This window comes from Saimiri boliviensis, chromosome 9 (genome assembly GCF_048565385.1).
Source record: "Saimiri boliviensis isolate mSaiBol1 chromosome 9, mSaiBol1.pri, whole genome shotgun sequence".
Lineage (NCBI taxonomy): Eukaryota > Metazoa > Chordata > Mammalia > Primates > Cebidae > Saimiri > Saimiri boliviensis.
The window spans coordinates 80,502,081-80,520,593 of NC_133457.1; the positions used below are offsets into that span (position 1 = coordinate 80,502,081).

General features: G+C 43.4%; 1 protein-coding gene across 7 annotated transcripts in view; it reads left to right on the forward strand.

Moving 5' to 3' along the window:
• KIF16B (kinesin family member 16B) overlaps positions 1-18,513 on the forward strand; it is a 314,783-nt gene that overhangs the window by 30,325 nt on the left and 265,945 nt on the right. For 6 of the 7 annotated variants that reach the window (XM_039479728.2, XM_074406213.1, XM_074406210.1 and 3 more), the window contains exon 2: positions 18,240-18,309. In XM_039479728.2, the coding sequence (XP_039335662.1) occupies positions 18,240-18,309 (70 nt within the window). Of the gene's footprint in view, positions 1-18,239; positions 18,381-18,513 lie in introns of those variants that run through there. The other variant, XM_074406212.1, reaches the window with a different exon arrangement.

The following is an 18,513-nucleotide window of genomic DNA, read 5'->3' on the forward strand; positions in this document are numbered from 1 at the left end:
TGGGATTATAGGTGCCTGCCACCATGCTGGCTAATCTTTGTATGTTTGGTAGAGACAGGGTTTCACCATGTTGGCCAGGTTAGTCTCGAACTCCTGACTTTTGGTGATCCACCCACCTCCGCCTCCCACAGTTCTGGGATTCCGGGGCATGAGCCACTGTGCCCAGCTGAGGAAACTTTTTATGAGCTTTGAAGGATAAGTCATTTGGAGGAGATTGGCACATTCCAGGCAGAAGGACCAGCATGAGCAAGGCCGAGAGGTGGGTCTTTGTGAGTCTTCCAAGAAGGAACAGTTGGAATGGGACGGGGGAGCTTGGGTGCCTCTGAGTTGTGTGATGGGAAATGAGGCTGAATGTGCTGCTTATTTCTCCTGTCCATTGCCTGAGGCATTTGATGACTTCCACCCTGTTTAGAGAGCAGTCATGTGGATTCTCTGAATATACTGGCTGGCTCATGGTGTTCCCCTGGGAGCCCAAGCTTACATAACTCCTCTCTCCAGGAAGATGTAGCTGAAATCAGATTGGGAGTGCTAGCTTTACTCTCAGCAGTTCTCCGTGGCTTTGAAGTATTGATTGCTTACTGAGTTCCTGTCATCTTTTACAATGCTGACTCTGTAGTAGGAGCTCTGAGTAAGGCACTTAACTGTTCTGGACCTTCATTTCTTTATATGTGAGATGATGTCATGGACTGAGCCTTCTCTTTTCCAAGTCCATCTCCTTGTCAGGTGCTCCATTCCTTGAATCTCAGTTTGACTCTCAAGCCATTTACCGTCTTAGTTGACCCTAAATCTTCTTTCTGCAATGTATCAAAAATTCCCCGTGAAAGTGTCATTATTATCGTTGGTTGGAACAAAATGTAGTCCTGTATGGTTTGGGGCATGAATTTTTTAAAGTATGAAATTTTGTAATGTATGAAATTTTTTAGTTGTCTACCAGTTTTTCTCAACTGGAATCAAGGTTCCAAAATGGAATTAAGTCGTAATACCTTGAGTAAGGCATCTGTTATGCGTAATGAATTGACTTCTCTCTTATGTGTCTATAATTCTAGTTATACACTTTCTTCAGGAAAAGTGGGAAAACAGCCACTCAAACAACTTTGGTGTTCTAGGACTCAGAAGAGGAGCAGCTCTGGTGGAAGTCAGTGGTGATAACCCTAAAGGCAGAGTCTGTTTTGGATTTTTGTTCTGGAATTGGGGATAGGTGGGTTGGGCCCCATTCAGAAGAAGTGATGAAACTGCCTTCTAGTGAAACAGCATCTCACAAAGACCTGAAAGGCAGTTAAGCTGTCACGTTCTTGCAGAATCCCAGTTCCTCAGAGGACAACACAGATAAACTAGAGCAGGGATCCTAAACCCGGCAGACCATCAGAACCTCCTAGGTGGCTAAAATACAGATTCCTCAGCCCCTGTCCTGGAGATTCTTAGTTGGTAGGTCCGGGTTTGGGCTCTTCAGTGGATTGTGTTGGTCAGCAGGCCTCGGGACTTGCTGATCCACCCCGGTCATCTGGCTGCATCTCCATTCTCGCACCCTGGGCCGGCATTCTTTGTGTAGCCTTCTGAGTGGTCTCCTTGCTAAACTGTCACCCCTCCAGAGTCTATGCACACCAACCAGAAGGGCCTTTTAAAAACGTAAATACGACTTTGCCCCTCCCCTGTACACAAACCCTTCTGGTGGCTGTGGCTTCCTATTACATTTAAGTTTCAACGTCTTAGCCATTTGCCTAAAGCCTGCAAGAACTGGCATGATTTGGCCTCCACCTCAAGCCTTTTCTGACCTCATCTTCTACTTTGTTTCCCTTTCTCTCTTCGGTAGTCACGGTGGCCTTCCTATCCTTCCTCCAAAGCCTCCGCCTGGGTCCTGCCTCAGGGCGTTTGCACCTGCTGTTCTTTTATCTGGGCCATTGGCCTGGCTTCCTTCAGGTGTTTGCTCATATCTCACCCTGTAGAGGGGTCTTTTCTGGCTGCTTGCCTTCCCTTGCCTCTCTCTGTTAGTCCTTTTCCATGACATACCTTTATTTCTTTATAGCACTTACCACAATCTAAAATTAGAGAGTATTATTTTGTTTTTCTTCTAAGCCTCTCTGTGAAATGCAGACTCCATGAGGACTGGGACTGCACTGTTTACCATTTTATCCCTGCACTGAGACTATTATCTGGCGTGTGTAAGCATTAATACTCACTAAATATTTATGGAGTGAATGAATGAATATATAAATCTCCCCATATAGCATCCCAGATAAGGATTTCTCTAGCTTCTAACTAAGCCTCTTCAGTAATGGTTCTGCACATCTATAGGTAACTCATTTTGTATTGAGGCACGTCTGATTGTTAGGCTATTCTCCTTCCAGCTGAAAAAAATAAAGTGTCTGCCTTCTCTCTTGCTCAGTAGCCCCAGCTGAGGTTTCTTCTGGGGAGTTGGTGTAGTGGTGAATGCTACCACTTGGATGTGGTGCATTCTATAAAGCGTCATTTTAAAGGGGAGGTTGGTGCACTGGGCACTGTGCTTGCCACCCAGATCCTCCATCTTCGAGGGCTTGTTGCCCAGCCTTCAGCTGTCAGCTCTTTCTGCCACAACCTGCAGTCCCTGATTGCTCAGACCAGGGCTATAAGGCCTGGCCATCTGGGCCCAACCTGTGGCAGCTCTGAAGGGCTGCTGCAGCCCTAGGACTGCCTGTGAGGTTGGCCCAGGCTGTCCTTGGGTCGGTGCTGCAGCTCCACTTCTCCCTCTGCCTGGGCCTGCCTGTGTTTCCTTCTTTTCCCAGGAGTGGATCCCAAGGACACGCCTTATGAACACCCTGCCTGCTACACTCCCACACATTTGCTGCTCTGGGATCCCAACCTGTAAACTGTTAACAGTTGGTGCTTTGCCTAATTTTTTAGGTTTACGACCCTTTCCCTAGGCCAGAGAAGACAATAAAAGGCTCAGCTTAATGGCCTCCTGTTGTGGCAGAGGTCAAGTGAGGATTTCACTTGGCCTGGGAGACTCATAAGGCTGTGACAGCATCGTTGTCCTTGGCTCATCCGTACTGGCAGCCCTTGGGGAATGGAGTGGAGGCTGTGCCAGTTTCCCACGAGCTGCCGCTTGAGGTTGGCATTTGGATGTAGGTCACGGTGCCACTGACCTCTAGCTGACTGCTGTGTGGTGAGCTGTGTTCTCAGAAGCCAAAATGAAGTCAGGGTGATTGCCTGAAAAACCCACTCCAGAATTTTTTACTATCTGTCTTCCCTGGGTTTTTCTCGAAAAATGGAGGTGGAGGCTTTCGTGATTTCATGGAAAATAGCTAAGAGTGGTTGGAGTCCCAGGCTGTGCATGAATTTCTTTTTCTAATCATAAAGGATATAAACAGCAGGAAGACATGGTTCCAGGGAGAACAGTCCTCCCTGAGTTTGTCTCCAGGCTCTGAGATAGGTAAGGTGATAACAAACTTATGGAGCCTCTATCACTTCTCTGGGTACCAAGGGTGTAGGCGGGACCCAGCTTGCTTGCTCTCCGGGATTGGGGTAGGGAGGCGAATACATCTGCATCTAAATGTGGAAGCACCTAAACGTGGATGCAGACCTCTGAGGAAGAACCAGCGTGTCAGAGTTAGCAAGCAAAAACAGCATGAGGAAGCCTCATGCAATATTTGGGACACAGTCATAATATACAATTATGTATTATCTGAACTTCAGTTTAATTGGGCTTCCTGTATTTTATCTAGAACCTAATACAAGAGGAAAAGAGAAGCGCTTTTGAGTAGAACAGAGGAACGAATTCATGGAGCCTAGGGTATTAGGATGCTTTGTGAGAAAGGGGTACTGGGACTAGTTTTCAATGTGAGTATCAATTTTGCTTGGTGGAAATGCAGAGGGATGGCCTTAAGGAGAGGCAGATCTAGGCAGTGCCTGAGGATACCCGGCACCTTGGGAAGGTGTGAAACTGCAAGGCCATGAGGAGCTGTCCCATTTTACGGCTGTGTCCTCAGGAGAGAGGATGGTCAGTAGCTTTTGCTTTCATGCCACATAAGGATGCAGGCTTGTTCCAGAGCATGAAGAGCCACCCAGAATTTCAAAGCAGGGACTTTTTGTCTTTTAATTAACTAAATTTATTGTAACTGTAGAAGGTTTATCAAATCTTGCTAAAATGAATTCCAGCAGTGATATGTTCATTTTCTCTTCCCCTGGAGCCCTGCTCCCACTCACTCTCCAGAGGTAACCATTGTGAGTGGCTGCCTGTTTATCCTTTCAGAAATGTTCAGAAATGTTTTGTGTACCTAGAATCATAGATGTATTATTCTTTTGGCATTATTAATCTATCTGTTGAGCTGCAAACTTGATTATCATCTGCACACAGTTTTGCTGCTTGCTCTTCCATTTACAGGGGTCCTTAGACTTCTTTTCATGTTAGTATACATGGAGCTCATGTATTATTTTTAAAAGTAAAGTTTTTAATTTCATTTTTGCTATCAAGTGTCTTGCCACCAAAATGAAGGCAGTTAAATACTGGTTCATAGTATGAAACTTTTAAGGTGCAGTTGGGATGCTGGTTTATTTCAGAACTCATGGTGAGTAAGTTACTCTCTAGAATCTTCCAGGCTAATGGCTTAGTTTGGAGATCCCAACATCACCCAGTCTAGCTGTTTACTATGGAGTAAACAAATATTATCAGCTGAAGGAATGGAATCAATTTGAATTGCTGAATAACTTAAGAACATTTTCAAAATATTTGAATTAACATAGGTATGTTAGGCTGTTCTTCCGCTGCAATAAAGAAATACCTGAGACTGGCACTTAATAAGAAAAGAGGTTTAACTGGCTCATAGTTCTGCAGGCTGTAGAGGAAACACAGCAGCATCTGCTTCTCGGGAGGCCTCAGGAAGCGTTTACTCATGGTAGAAGGCGAAGCAGAAGTATGGCAAGAATAGGTCATACTTATTGACCTATTCATATGACAAGAATGGGAGCAAGGGTTGGGGAGGGATCAAGGGTTGGGGGAGGTGTCATACACACTTTTGAACAGCCAGGTCTCCTGAGGAGTCACTCACTGTCATGAGGACAGCACCGAGGGAATGGTGCCAAACCATTCATGAGAAATCCACCCCATGATCCAGTCACCCCCCGACAAGCCTCACTTCTGGCATTGGGGATTACAATTCCACCTGAGATTTAGTTGGAGACAAATATGCAAACTATATTATTCTATCTCTGGGACCTCCTAAATCTCCTGTTCTTCTCACATTGCAAAATACAATCATGCCTTTTCAGCAGTTTCCCAAAGTCTTAACAACAGCATTAACTCAGAAGTCCAAAGTCCAAAGTCTCACCTAAGACAAGGCAAGTCCCTTCCAACTATGAGCCTGTAAAATCAGAAACAAATTGTTTGCTTTGCTTCCAAGATACAATGGAGGTATAGGCATTGGATAAATATTCCTGTTCCAAAAGGAATAAATTGGCCAGAAGAAAGAGAGCTACAGACCCCATGCAAGTTCAAAACTCAGGGCAGTCAAAATCATCTCCTTTGACTCCATGCCCTACATCCAGGGCACCCTGGTGCAAGGAGTGGGCTCCCAAGGCCTTGGGCAGCTCTGCCCTTGTGGCTCTGCAGGGTACAGTCCTCATGACTACTTACAGGTTATTGAATGCCTGTGGCTCTTCTAGGAGTAGGGTGCAAGCTGCTGGTGAATCTACCATTTTCACGTCTTGAGGGTGGTGGCCTCCTCACAGCTACACCAGTGCCGCAGTAGGGACTCTGTGGGGCTCCAACCTTACGTTTTCCTTTGGCACTACCCTGGTAGAGTTTTCTGTGGAAGTTCTGCCCCTGCCTCAAGCTTCTGCCTGGACACCCAGGCTTTTTCATACATCCTCCAAAATCTAGGCAGGGACTCCCAAGCATCTTACACTTTTGCGTTCTGTGCATCTGCAGACTTAACACCATGTGAGACCTGCAGGCACAAGGTTTACTGCTTGCACCTTCTGAAGCAGTAGCCTGAACTGTGTTTGGTGCCCTTTGAGCCCAGACTGAAGCCAGAGCAGCTGGGATGCAGGGGGAGCAGTGTCTGGAGGCTGCACAAGGCAGCTGGGCTCTGGGCCTGGTTCACAAATCCATTCTTCTCTCCTAGCCCTCTGGGCCTGTGATGGGAGGGGCTGCCTAAGGGCCAGTGATGGGAGAGACCACCTCAAAGGCCTCTCTGAAATGCCTTCCAGGTTTTTTCCCCATTGTCTTGGATATTAAGCTTGTCTCTCTTTTAGTTATGCAAATATTTCTAGCAAGTGGTTGGTCCACAGCCTGCTTTAATTCCTCTTTCAAAAAAGCTTTTTCTCTTTTCTCTGTCACTGGGCCAGGCTGTAAATTTTCCAAACTTTCATGCTCTCCTTTAAATATAAGTTCCAGCTGGGCGCAGTGGCTCACCCCTATAATCCCAACACTTTGGGAGGCCAAAGCAGGTAGATCACCTCAGGTCAGGAGTTTGAGGCCAGCTTGGCCAACATGGTGAAACCCTGTCTCTACTAAAAATACAAAATTAACAGGGCATGGTGGCGCACCTGTAATCACAGCTACTCGGGAGCCTGAAGCAGGAGAATTGCTTAAACTGGGGAGGCGGAGGTTGCTGTGAGCCGAGATTGCACAATTGCACTCCAGCCTGGGCAAAAAGAGCAAAACTCTGTCACAAAAAAATACAATACAATAAAATAAATATAACTTGCAGCTTGTTTCTTTTTTTCTTGCATCAGCACAGGCTGTTAGAGCCAGGCAGGTCACCTCTTGAACACTTCACTGCTTAGAAATTTTCTCCACCAGATCCCTAGGTCTTCACTCTTAAGTTTAAACTCCCACAGATCTCTAGGGCATGGACACAATGCAAACAAGTTCTTTGCTGAGGCATAACAAGGATGACCTTTGCTTCCGTTCCTGTTAACTTCCTGATTTCCATCTGAGACCTCGGCAGCCTGGCTTTCACTGTTTGTGTCACCATCAGCATTTTGGTCAGAACCATTTAACCAGTCTCTAGGAAGTTCCAAACTTTTCCTCATCTTCTTATCTTCTGAGCTCTCCAGATTCTTCCAACCTCTGCCTCTTACCCAGTTCTTTTCAGGTATCTCTAGCAGTGCCCTACTCCTTGCTACCAGTTTTTCGTGTTGGGCCATTCTTGCGTTGCACTAAAGAAATACCTGCCAGTGGGTAATTTATAAGACAAGAGGTTTCATTGGCTCATCATTTGCATTGGTTCCTGTGTAGGCTGTATAGGAATCATAGTGGCATCTGCTTCTCAGGAGGCTTCAGGGAGCTTTTACTCATGACTGAAGATAAATTGGGAGCAGCCACATGACATAATGAGAATGGGAGCAAGAGTGAGACCAGGTGGTGGGGGGTGTCACATACTTTTAAGCAGCCAGATCGCACAAGAACTCATTCACTGCAAGGACAGCACCAAGGGGATGGTGCTGAACCAGTCATGAGAAATCCACCCCTGTGATCCAGTCACCTCCCACCGGGCTACACCTCCAGTATTGGGGATTACAATTCATCATGAGATTTGTGTGGGGACAAATGCACAAACTGTATCAATAGGATTTTTTAAAAAAAATGTTCTTCTAACTCTCGTATCTGAGAGCTGACATAATTTATCTCTTTTTCTGGTAGGGTATTTTAAATCTTTTCCTTTCGTCCTCCTCCCTCCACATTGATCTGTAACTAAGTATGTGTACTCCAGCGGTTCATTTGTAGCATCTTATCATCTACTTTCCAGACCTTTCAGATAAATTACTTATTTATATGAAGGGCCCATAATTGGCTTTTCGGTTGAGAAATTCAGTTCACCAAAGTGGCCAGGGAGAGACATAGTTCATTTTTCCCTGTTAGCAAATTAATGTCAAGCAATATCTTAGGGTTATTTATTTTCCACAATATAAGAAAAATGTCAAGATTTATTTGCTGTGTTTCTTAAATGTCAGAGGAAATTGACCTGAGAGGCTGGGTAAGTCTCAATGCCTGGCGTTGTAGTTTTCAGCTGAAGAATTAGGAGACAAAGCACTCAGTGCTGATTGTGGGTGGTGTCCTTGTGCTTAGTGGACTCAGAGTGTGGATGTGAAGGAGGCTGGGCTTTTCTGGACTAATTGGAGAGATGACATCAGCAGGAATAAAGCCATGCAGGTGAGATGAACTAGGTAGGTGTATGAGGGGTATTGTTTCTAAAGGTTTATCAGGGGGAGGTGAGTCAAACTGGACCCAAGACAAGCCTTACTTGAAAATATTGATAGGGCTGGGCAGGGTGGCTCACGCCTGTAATCCCAGCACTTTGGGAGGCTAAGGTGGGTGGATCACTTGAGGCCAGGAGTTCGAGACCACCTTGGCCAACATGGGGAAACCCTGTCTCTACTAAAAATACAAAAATTAGCTAGGCATAGTGGTGCACATCTGTAGTCCCAGCTACGTGGGAGGCTAATGCACAAGAATTGCTTGAGTCCAGGAGGCAGAGGTTGCAGTAAGCTGAGATTTTGCCACCGTACTTTGGCCTGGTTACAGAGCCATACCCTATCTCAAAAAAGAGAAAAAGAACATGTGAGTGGGAAGTGGGAAGATACTATACTATGTGGGAAGGCAGGAACCAAGAATGTAGGGGGCAAGTAGGGAGACCAGGTGGGTAGAGGATGGGTGTGGTAAAGAGTACACCAGGGGGCCAGGTGTGGTGGCTCATGCCTGTAATCCCAGCACTTTGGGAGGCAGAGGTGGGTGGATCATTTGAGGTCAGGAGTTCGAGACCAGCCTGGCCAACATGGTGAAACCCCATCTTAAACAAAAAAAGAGTACATTTATTTACTATTTCAGAAAGTTCATCACATTTAACAACCATTTTAGGAGCCCCTCAAAGTTGCTGGCACTGTGCCAGAGGCTGGGAATATAAACTCAGACAGGCAGAGTCCTTACCCTTCAAAAGTCCACAATGTGGTGGGTGAGACAAGCAGGATTGCCATCTAACTAGGGGATAGGGTAGAGGACTTGGCAAAGACTACAGAGGATATGAAGTCTGAGCTGAATTTAGAGGGATGAAGTCTGAGCTGAATTTAGAGTTGGCCATGGGAAGAGGATGGGGCAGGATATAGTGCTGGAATAGAAATGTCAGTTAGGGTCAGATCATGAAGGACTTTGTATAGTAGCACTGAGAGTTGGACTTTATCCTGCAGCCTCTGGGAAGTCACTGAAGGAGTTTAAAGCAGGGATCCTTGTGGTTAGGTGTGTATTATGGAAGCCCCTCTCTGGCAGCAGAGAATGGAGTGTGTGTGAGAGAGGATGAGGCTGGAGACAAAGAGACTAGGGGTCAGAGTAGCCTGACCTGGGACAGAGCCTACAAAGTAGGGAGATCTGGTCCAGTTCAACAGGTGGTAGATCGGATGGGACTAGGTAACTGAATGTTGGGTAGGGGGGCTGGGGTAAGGTTGTTTGATGGAGTGTCACATGGACTCTGAAGTCACCTATGACAGTTAAAGCCCCTAGGGGTGAAGGCCAAGAGCAGAAGCCAGGGTCTCCAGTAGATGAAGGGGTCTGAGCAGGGTTGGTCAGCAGGGTGAGGATAGGAAGGAAGTACTGGAGCCTACCTTCTTCCTTTCTTTCATCTTTGAAATCTTTGGAAGTTTGACAGTTCTCCCAGAATCTGCAAAGGAAGATATGTACCAAAGAATTAGTTTCAACACTTAATAGCTCCAACCATCATAGAGATCACACTGATTTTGCTTTTCCTAAACATTTTTTTTGACAGATTTTATATTTGTGTACATATTTATGGGGTATGTGTATTAGCATATATAATGATCAAGTCAAAGTATTTGGGGTATCCATCACCGGAGCATCATTTCTGTGTGTTGGGTACATTTCAGGTCCACTTTTCTAGCTATTCTGAAAACTGCAATATACTGTTGTTAACTATAGTCAGCCTGCTTTGCTTGCAGGCATTAGAACTTACTATTTTCCATCTAACTGTATGTTTGTACCCGTTAATCAGCTTCTCTTCATTCCCCCCACCTCCATACACTCATTCCAGTCTGTGATAGCCATCATTCCACTCTCTACCTCCCTATGATCAAATTTTTAATATCTCAGATATGAGTGAGAGCTTGTGATATTTGTCTTTCTGTGCCTGGCTTATTTTACTAAACATCCTGACCCCTAGTTCTGTCCACGTTGCTGCAAATGACATGACTTCATTCTTCTTTATGGCTCAGCGGTATTCCATTGTGTACATATACTTGATCCATTCATCCATTGCTGGACACTTAGGATGATTCCTTGTCTCTGCTATTGTGAATAGTGCTTTAGTAACCATGGGAGCACAGGTATGCCTTTGAGGCATTGATTTCTTTTCCTTTGGATAAATATCCAGTAGTCAGATTGCTGGATTGTATGGTAGTTCTTTTTAATTTTTAAAGAAATCTCCATTCTATTTTCCATAGTACTAATCTAGATTTCCACCAACAGTGTATAAGAGTTCTCTTTTCTCCACATGCTTGCCAGCATCTGTTAATTGTCTTTTTAATAGCCATTCTAACTGGGATAAAATGATATATCGTTGTGGTTTTGATTTGCATTTCCCTGATGATTAGTGATATTGAGCATTTTTTCATACATCTGTTGATATTTGTATGTTTGCTTTTGAGAAATGTCTCTTCATTTCGAATCCATTTTTAATGGGATTAGTTTTCAGAATAATAAAGACTATGACAAACCCACAGCTAACATAGTAGTGAATGGGGAAAAGATGAAATTCTTTTCTATTAGACCTGGAAGAAGAGAAGCAAGCCTCCTTTCACCACTCCTATGGAACATAGTACCGTGAGTCCTAGTCAGAGCAATCAGGCAAGAGGCAGAAATACATCGCATCTAAATTGGAAACGAGGAGGTCAATTTGTTTTTCTTTTTAGATGACATGATCTTATATTTGGAGAAACCGAAGACCTCACCTAAAAACTGTTAGAACTGTGGAACGAATTCAGTAAAGTTGCAGGATATAGCATTTCTATATGCCAATAATGATAATAGCTGAGAAAGAAATGAAGAAGGTGGTAGCTATTTACCGTAGCTACCAAAGAAAAATATTTAGGAATAAATTTAACCAAGGAGGTAAAAGATCTCTTCAAGGAAAACTGCAAAACACTGATGAAAGAAATTGAGGAGGACACAAACAGATGGAAAGACATCCCATGCTCATGGATCAGAAGAATTAATATTGTTAAAATGACCATACTGCTCAGAGCAATTTACAGTTTCAGTGCAATCCCTATCAAAATACCAATATCATTTTTCGGAGAAATAGAAAAAAAAGTTATAAAATTTGTGTGGAAGCAAAAAAGAGCCTGGATAGCCACAGCAACCCTAAGCAAAAACAAAGCTGAAGGCATGATACTACCTGACTTTAAATGTATTAAAATCTGTAGTAACCGAAGCAGCATGGTATTGGTATTATGTGAAAATAGACACATGGACCAATGGAGTGGAACAGAGAACCCAGAAATCCACATATTTTCAACTGACTTTCAGCAAAGCCACCAAGAATATACATTGTGGCTCTCTTCCCAATGCTGAGAAAACTGGGTAAGAATGCCCAGAAGAAAGAAACATGACCCCCATCTCTCACTATATACAAAAGTCAACTCCAGATGGATTAAAGTCTTTCTTTAATGTAAGACCTGAAATGACAAAACTACTGGAAGAGAACATAGGGCAAGCTCTTCAGGACGTAGTTCTAGACAAAGACTTTCTGAGTGAGACTTTGGAAGCACAGGCAACAAAACCAGAAATAGACAGAAGGGGCTAAGTTAAACTAAAAAACATTCACACAGGAAAAAAAACAGAGTGAAGAGACAACCTGTTGAATAGGAGAAAATTTTTGTAAGCTACTTATTTGATAGTGAACTCATATCCAGAATGTACAGGGAACTCAACTCCACAGTAAAAAATATATTAGCTTTTCCATAAGTGCTTTCAGGAATTAGGAAGAGATTTGCTCTTTATGGCTAAAACTCTAGCCAGCATCTTTGTTATAAATATTAAAATTAATTTTAGATTAAAGATATACGTCTTTTTTTTTTTTTTTTTGAGACATAGTTGTTCTTTCATCTAGGCTGGGGTGAAGTGGTGTGATCTCAGCTTGCTGCAACCTCTGTCTCCCAGGTTCAAGTGATTCTCCTGCTTCAGCCTCTCAAGTAGCTGGAATCCTCAGTGCTTGCCACCATACCCAGCTAATTTTTATATTTTTATAGAGATGGGGTTTCGCCATGTTGTCCAGGCTGGTCTTAAACTCCTGATTTGTGATCTACCCAACTGGGCTTCACAAAGTGTTAGGATTACAGGCGTGAGCCACTGTGCCTGGCCACATCTTTTTTTTTTTTTTTTTTTTTTTTTAACTGTTTCAATTTTTATGCTTAAAGAAGAAAACAAGCTAGGAAATTATTTGTGAAATTTCTTTTCTGAAATATATGGCCTCCATCTCAATTTTGATGACCTCTAATTTTTTTTTGTATGACTTTAAACTATTGGCTATAGCCTTAGATCGACATTGGGAAACACAGTCTGGGAATAGAAAGGCTATAAACTCACTCATAGTTTGGCAGGGTAAGAATGAGGGAATCTGGGTGTCATGGCATTCAGATGACAGCTTACATCAGATTATGTCAGACATTTATTGCTCTTAGTCAGAAGCCATTGTACAACTTAAGAGCATAGAACAGAAACAGTGTTAGCTGACTTATGGTATATCTGTCCATATTCTGTCATGTGATTTTAAAAATAAAACCTAAAAATCAAAGAACAAAGGTTAGTGAGTTTCCCAGTGTAAGAAGTAGGTAATATTGTGGAGTTTATTTCGTAAGTGTAAACCTAAGACCCATCTAGTACTATGTCATATTAAGTACAATGTCAGAACAGTGCTTTTTACATTTTATTTTATTATTTTTTGAGACAGAGTTTCATTCTTGTTGCCCGGCTGGAGTGCAATGACACGATCTCAGTTCACAACCTCTACCTCCGGGGTTCAAGCGATTCTCCCGCCTCAGCCTCCCAAACTTTTTATATTTTAATGTTGATCAGAATCACTTACAGTTCTTGTTAAAATGCTGGTTCCTATTCAGCAGGTTTGAGGTGGGGCCTGAGAACCCTCATTTCTGTCAAGTTTCCCAGGAGCCGCTGATGTTGGTTCCTGGAGCATATTTTGAGTATTAAGGGTCAGAGCCTGGATTTCTGTCTTTTGGGGTGACAGAGCTCTTTGAGAAACTGAGGAAAGCTGTTGACCCTCAGAATAGTGAACCTGCCTCCTGCCCCTGACCTCCCTTCCCACCCACTCACCCTAGTGCATAGGATTTCAGGGAGGTTGTGAAACCTTTGAAACCTACCTGCATCTCCAGTTTTCATGTTGGAAGTGGCTAATAAAAACTCATATTGCATAACAGTCTTTCAGTCAGTATTGCTCCCAGTGCTCCTAAATGAATGTTAATTTAAAACTAGGAATGTACTGCCCTAATACCTGCAGGTTAGAATACATGATCATGTGGAGGGCCCTTTAAATTTAGCTGTTCCAAAGGTGTAAAGTTCTGAGACGGGGAATTACGGTGGCTTCCAGGAGTGGTGGGCATGGTATGAGCCACGTTACTTCGTTTTGTAGGCAAGAATTGACAAGTAAATGTGAGCATTACCACAATCACTTCTAATGTTTCTAGGTAACTAGATAATTTTGTGTTCATGAGAGGTATTCGTTGATAATAGTGGTTTCAAGATGAAAGCTCTAGGTACATTAGGTTAGTGATTGAGAATGACCTGCCGTGGGAATGGGAGGACTCGAGACGTGACTGTCGGTGATGTAAATAAATCCAGGGGTTTTGTTCTCTTGTTGAGCAGGACGTGCTTTGGTAGTTGAATGCTGTGGGAAAGGTTGAATTTTGTGAAGTATTTGTTTTATAGCCACATGAACATGGGGTGCTCCTGAAGCAAGTTGTTACTTTTGGCTCCACGTTGGAATTGCCCCACTCCTGGTGGGTTGGAGTGGAAGCACTTTTCAGGCTTGGAAATGTTAAACTTGGCCCTGGGAATCCACTGTAGTTTCCACATGGTGTTTACTGCAAATGCTTTTTGGGTTTAATTGTTCACAACTGATATTTATTCTGCCTCTGTTCATCTGAGCTGGCCAGGATGTTACCCCTTAGCTGGTTTCCCCCTACCTGGATTATTTTAAAGCAAATCCCAGGCAATTTATTTGATTTGTAAATATTTCAATATGTATTTCTAAAAGCTTTTTCTTTGTCGTAATACTATTATGACACCTTTAGTATTAGTAATAATTCCTTGATATCATCAAATATCTGGTCAGTGCTAACATTTCCCTACATAATAATTATATATATTTTTTGAGATGGAATTTTGCTTTCGTCACCCAGGCTGGAGTGCAATGGTGCCATCTTGGCTCATTACAACCTCCGCCTCCTGGGTTCAACCGATTCTCCTGCCTCAGTCTCCTAAGTAATTGGGATTATAGGTGCCTGCCACCACGCTCGGCTGCTTTTTTTGTATTTTTAGTAGAGACGGGCTTTCACCATGTTGTCCCGGCTGGTCTTGAACCCTGACTTCAGGTGATCCACCTGCCTCAGCCTCCCAAAATGTTATTATTTTTAAAGTGTTTTTTCTGTTTGAATTGGGATCCAGTTGGTTGATATGTCTTTAATGTCTTTTTTGGCTTTAGCATTCCCTTCTGTCTTTATATTCTTTGCAATTTGTCATCATTTGGAATATGCTGGGTCGTTTACCCTGCCGCTTTCCCACAGGCTAGACTTTGCCGATTCCCCTGCCTGAGGATGTTAGCGAGTTCTCACTTACACTTGTCATTCCTGCTGGTTCCCTACAGAGCAGCTCTAGGTCAGAGCCAGGCCTTCCCAGCCAGGGCAGAACAGGAACCCTGGGGCGAGGGGCGTTGGTACTTCAGGTAGAATGCACCTCATACCTGGTTTTCTCACAGTGGCTGGCCTGGTAACCATTGGTGGTCCCTCCCTAGAGCCATTAATTCACCAGCGGTGACAAAATGATATTTTAATTCTATCATTTCTTCTTTATTTATTTAGCTGGAATATCTCTAAAAGAGAAACTTTCTTTTACTGTTATTTGATTAATTGAAGTACAGATAGTTTTGGAAATGCAAGATAAATGCTTGATTCTTTCTGTTTACTTAACAGTTTTCAAAATAATGAGACAGATCCTTTGATCCTTCAGAGGGGACCATTAGGTTTTTATTTTTAAGTTATGAGTTTTATGTGCTTAAATATATTCTATGTATTTCAGTTGGTTTTTTATCTTTTTGCTGTCCAGATTTCTCGGCTTTGGGCAGCAGGAATGTATGCAAGTTGGTTCCTGAGTCCTTTTGACAGGGTCTTTGTATTAGTTTTTTCTTAGTATGTAACAAATTACTCCAAAATGTAGGGGCTTAAAACAATAATGTATTGACCAAGCATGGTGGCTCACACCTGTAATCCCAGCACTTTGGGAGGCTGAGGTGGGTGGATTGCTTGATCTCAGGAGTTTGAGACCAGCCTGAACAACACAGCCAAACCTCATCTCTACAAAAAATACAAAAATAGACAGGCACAGTGGCGTGTGACTGTAGTCACAGCCACTTGGGAGGTTAAGGCAGGAGAATCGCTTGAGCCTAGGAGGTGGAGGTTGCAGTGAGCTGAGATCACACCACTGCACTCCAGCCTGGGTGACAGGAGCAAAACCCTGTCTCACAAAAACCAAACAACAACAAAATAAACACAGCATGTATTATCTTAGAGTTTCTGTGAGTCAGGAATCTGGGTGGGGTTTAGCTGGGTCCGGTGACTCGGGCTCTCCCCTAGGGCTGCAGTCAGGGTGCCAGCCGGCTGCCCAGTCATCATCTCCCATCATCGTGTCCCAGTGTGGGCTTGGGGCTGTCTGGCGTGCTGCTGGCAGGCCCCTGTTTCCTGCTGGCTGGCTCTGTCCACAGGGGTCCTAACTCTGTGGTCCCTGGCTTTTCTCACTGCCAGGGCTCTAAGAAAGAAGGCACAAGAGAAAGAGCCAGCAAGACGGAAGTCACAGTCTTGAAAGCCCGCCTGGGAAGTGACAGACCATCACTTGGGTGTGTTTGTGTTCTAGTCATTATAAGTGACTCACTAGGTCCAGCCCCCACTCAAGGTCAGGGATGGCGCATGCCAGAGTGTGAGTGCCAGGTGATCAATGGGAGCTGTGTTACAAAGTGCCCGCCACAGCCCTAGTGACCTGTGTTAGCGTTCCTGCTTTATTGTGTGAGGAGATGGTTCAGTATTTGAATTAAGTCACTTCTTCAAGGAACTCTGACTTATTTTAGTGGAAAATGGCATTTATAGGCTATAATTTGAGCCTAAGATTCTAGGACTTTTCAGTGGACAAAGCAAGGGAGTTTTTTGTTCTTGTTTGTTTAATTTCAGGTGAAAGGTGAAGTTTCTGCTACTCCTTCCGGTTAGATTCAGGACTACAGTTTGTTGTTGTTTTTTTTCTTTTGAGACGGAGTCACTCTCTGTCACCAGGCTGGAGTGCAGTGGTGTGATCTTGGCGCTCAGGGCAACCTCTCTCTCCTGGGTTTAAGCGATTCTCCTGCTCAGCCTCCCAAGTAGCTGGGAATACAGGTGCATGCCACCACTTCCAGCTAATTTTTGTATTTTTAGTAGAGATGGGGTTTCACCAAGTTGGCCAGGATGGTCTCGATCACTTGACCTTGTGATTCGCTTGCCTCAGCCTCCCAAAGCGCTGGGATTACAGGCGTGAGCCACCACATCCGGCCAGGACGACAATTTTTGCTTAACCTCATCAAACTTGTGTTTGTATCTTGTTCAACCACTTCAAAAACCTTGGTTCTCTGGGGCACCAGCATAATTAATTACTCCTGTAATGTCCCACAGTACACAGACAGAAATCTCAGAATAATGACACTTACGTTACCACCCAATATATGGTTTAAGATTTCTTTGTAGTTATTTTTCTTTTAGGATGTATCCCATTACAATATACAGTCAAATTCCTCTATAGAGTCATAATTGAAGTAGTATGTCACTTTGTGGTACACAACTAGATTCATTTGCTTCAACTTACTTTTGAATTTTAGCTTGTTATTTATTTGTTTGTTTATTTATTTATTTATTTTTAAGATGGAGTCTCACTCTGTCACCCAGGCTGGAGTGCAGTGGCACAGATCTCGGCTCACTGCAAACTCTGCCTCCGGGGTTCAAGCAATTCTCCTGCCTCAGCCTCCAGAGTAACTGAGACAACAGGCGTGTGCCACCACGCCCAGCTAATTTTGCTTATATTTTATATTTTTTAGTAGAGATGGGGTTTTACCATATTGGCCAGACTGGTCTTAAACTCATGACCTCATGATCTGTTCTTCTCTGCCTCCCAAAGTGCTGGGATTATAGGCGTGAGCCATTGTGCCTGGCGTTATTTATTTTTTTAATTTTTGTTTTATTTTTGCATGAATTATCATTCTAAAGATGACCTTCAGATCAAAGTATATTTGCAGAAATCTAGCTTCTATCCTTGTTCACTTTCCTTGTCCATCCCAAATCTTTATTCTCAATTTCCCTTTTTCTCCTAGGTAGCCTTTTGAAAAATACATAGGTTTTTAAATATAATTTGTATCTTTCTACATACCTTTTTCTCCATCTTTTATCTCCACTGAACAGTGTATCCCAGTGACCATGCCGTAATGGTATATTGATGTCTTCCTCATTCCTTGTTCAGTGGCGTCACACTCCGTTGGGTAAATGTATGGTCATTTATTCTAGGGATCTGTACGGAACAGTGCCCTGTCTGCTCAGGAAGCAGCACCTGCTTATAACCACTCCAGTTATTTATTTATTTATTTTTTTGGTTTTAATCTTGTATAGAGCTAAGGTGTCTTTCTCTTTGTAACAAGGTGAGTGGGGCTGCCTTTTTCGGTGAGTCTTAGCCCTTTGTGGTGTCTGTTACTTCATTCACTCTTCTTTTGGCTTAGAGTTGGAAATTCTTTCAGGTTTTAACACATGTTGTGTATCACTCATAATGGTTGATGGAGGCATCATTTTGCAAGTCTTCATGTTTATATTAGGATTTGGGAGGAGTGGTATCGGGGTGGCGCCTCACATGCCATTTAAAAATAAACTCCTATATGTAAAAAGTAGATAAAACAAATGGGCTTAGTTTAGTTTTGTTTTTAATAATTGTTTCTCTTCTAACCAGTCCTGAATTATTTATGTTTCAGGGAAAAGGACTTGGAGGCCAAGTTCATTATTCAGATGGAGAAAAGCAAAACAACAATCACAAACTTAAAGGCAAGTAGTGACCTGGTCTGACTTCAGTTCCGAGAGCCCCTTGTTTGCTTTACTGCGGGGATGACTTACGGGTAAATAAAGCCTGTCTGCTGTTTCCACACCCTCATTTCCAGTGCAGTTAGCCACGTCAGCTTGCACTTGGCTTCAGCTCAGTCTTGAAGCAGAAGAATTGATCCCGTTTCCTTTCCCATCCCTGGTTTTATT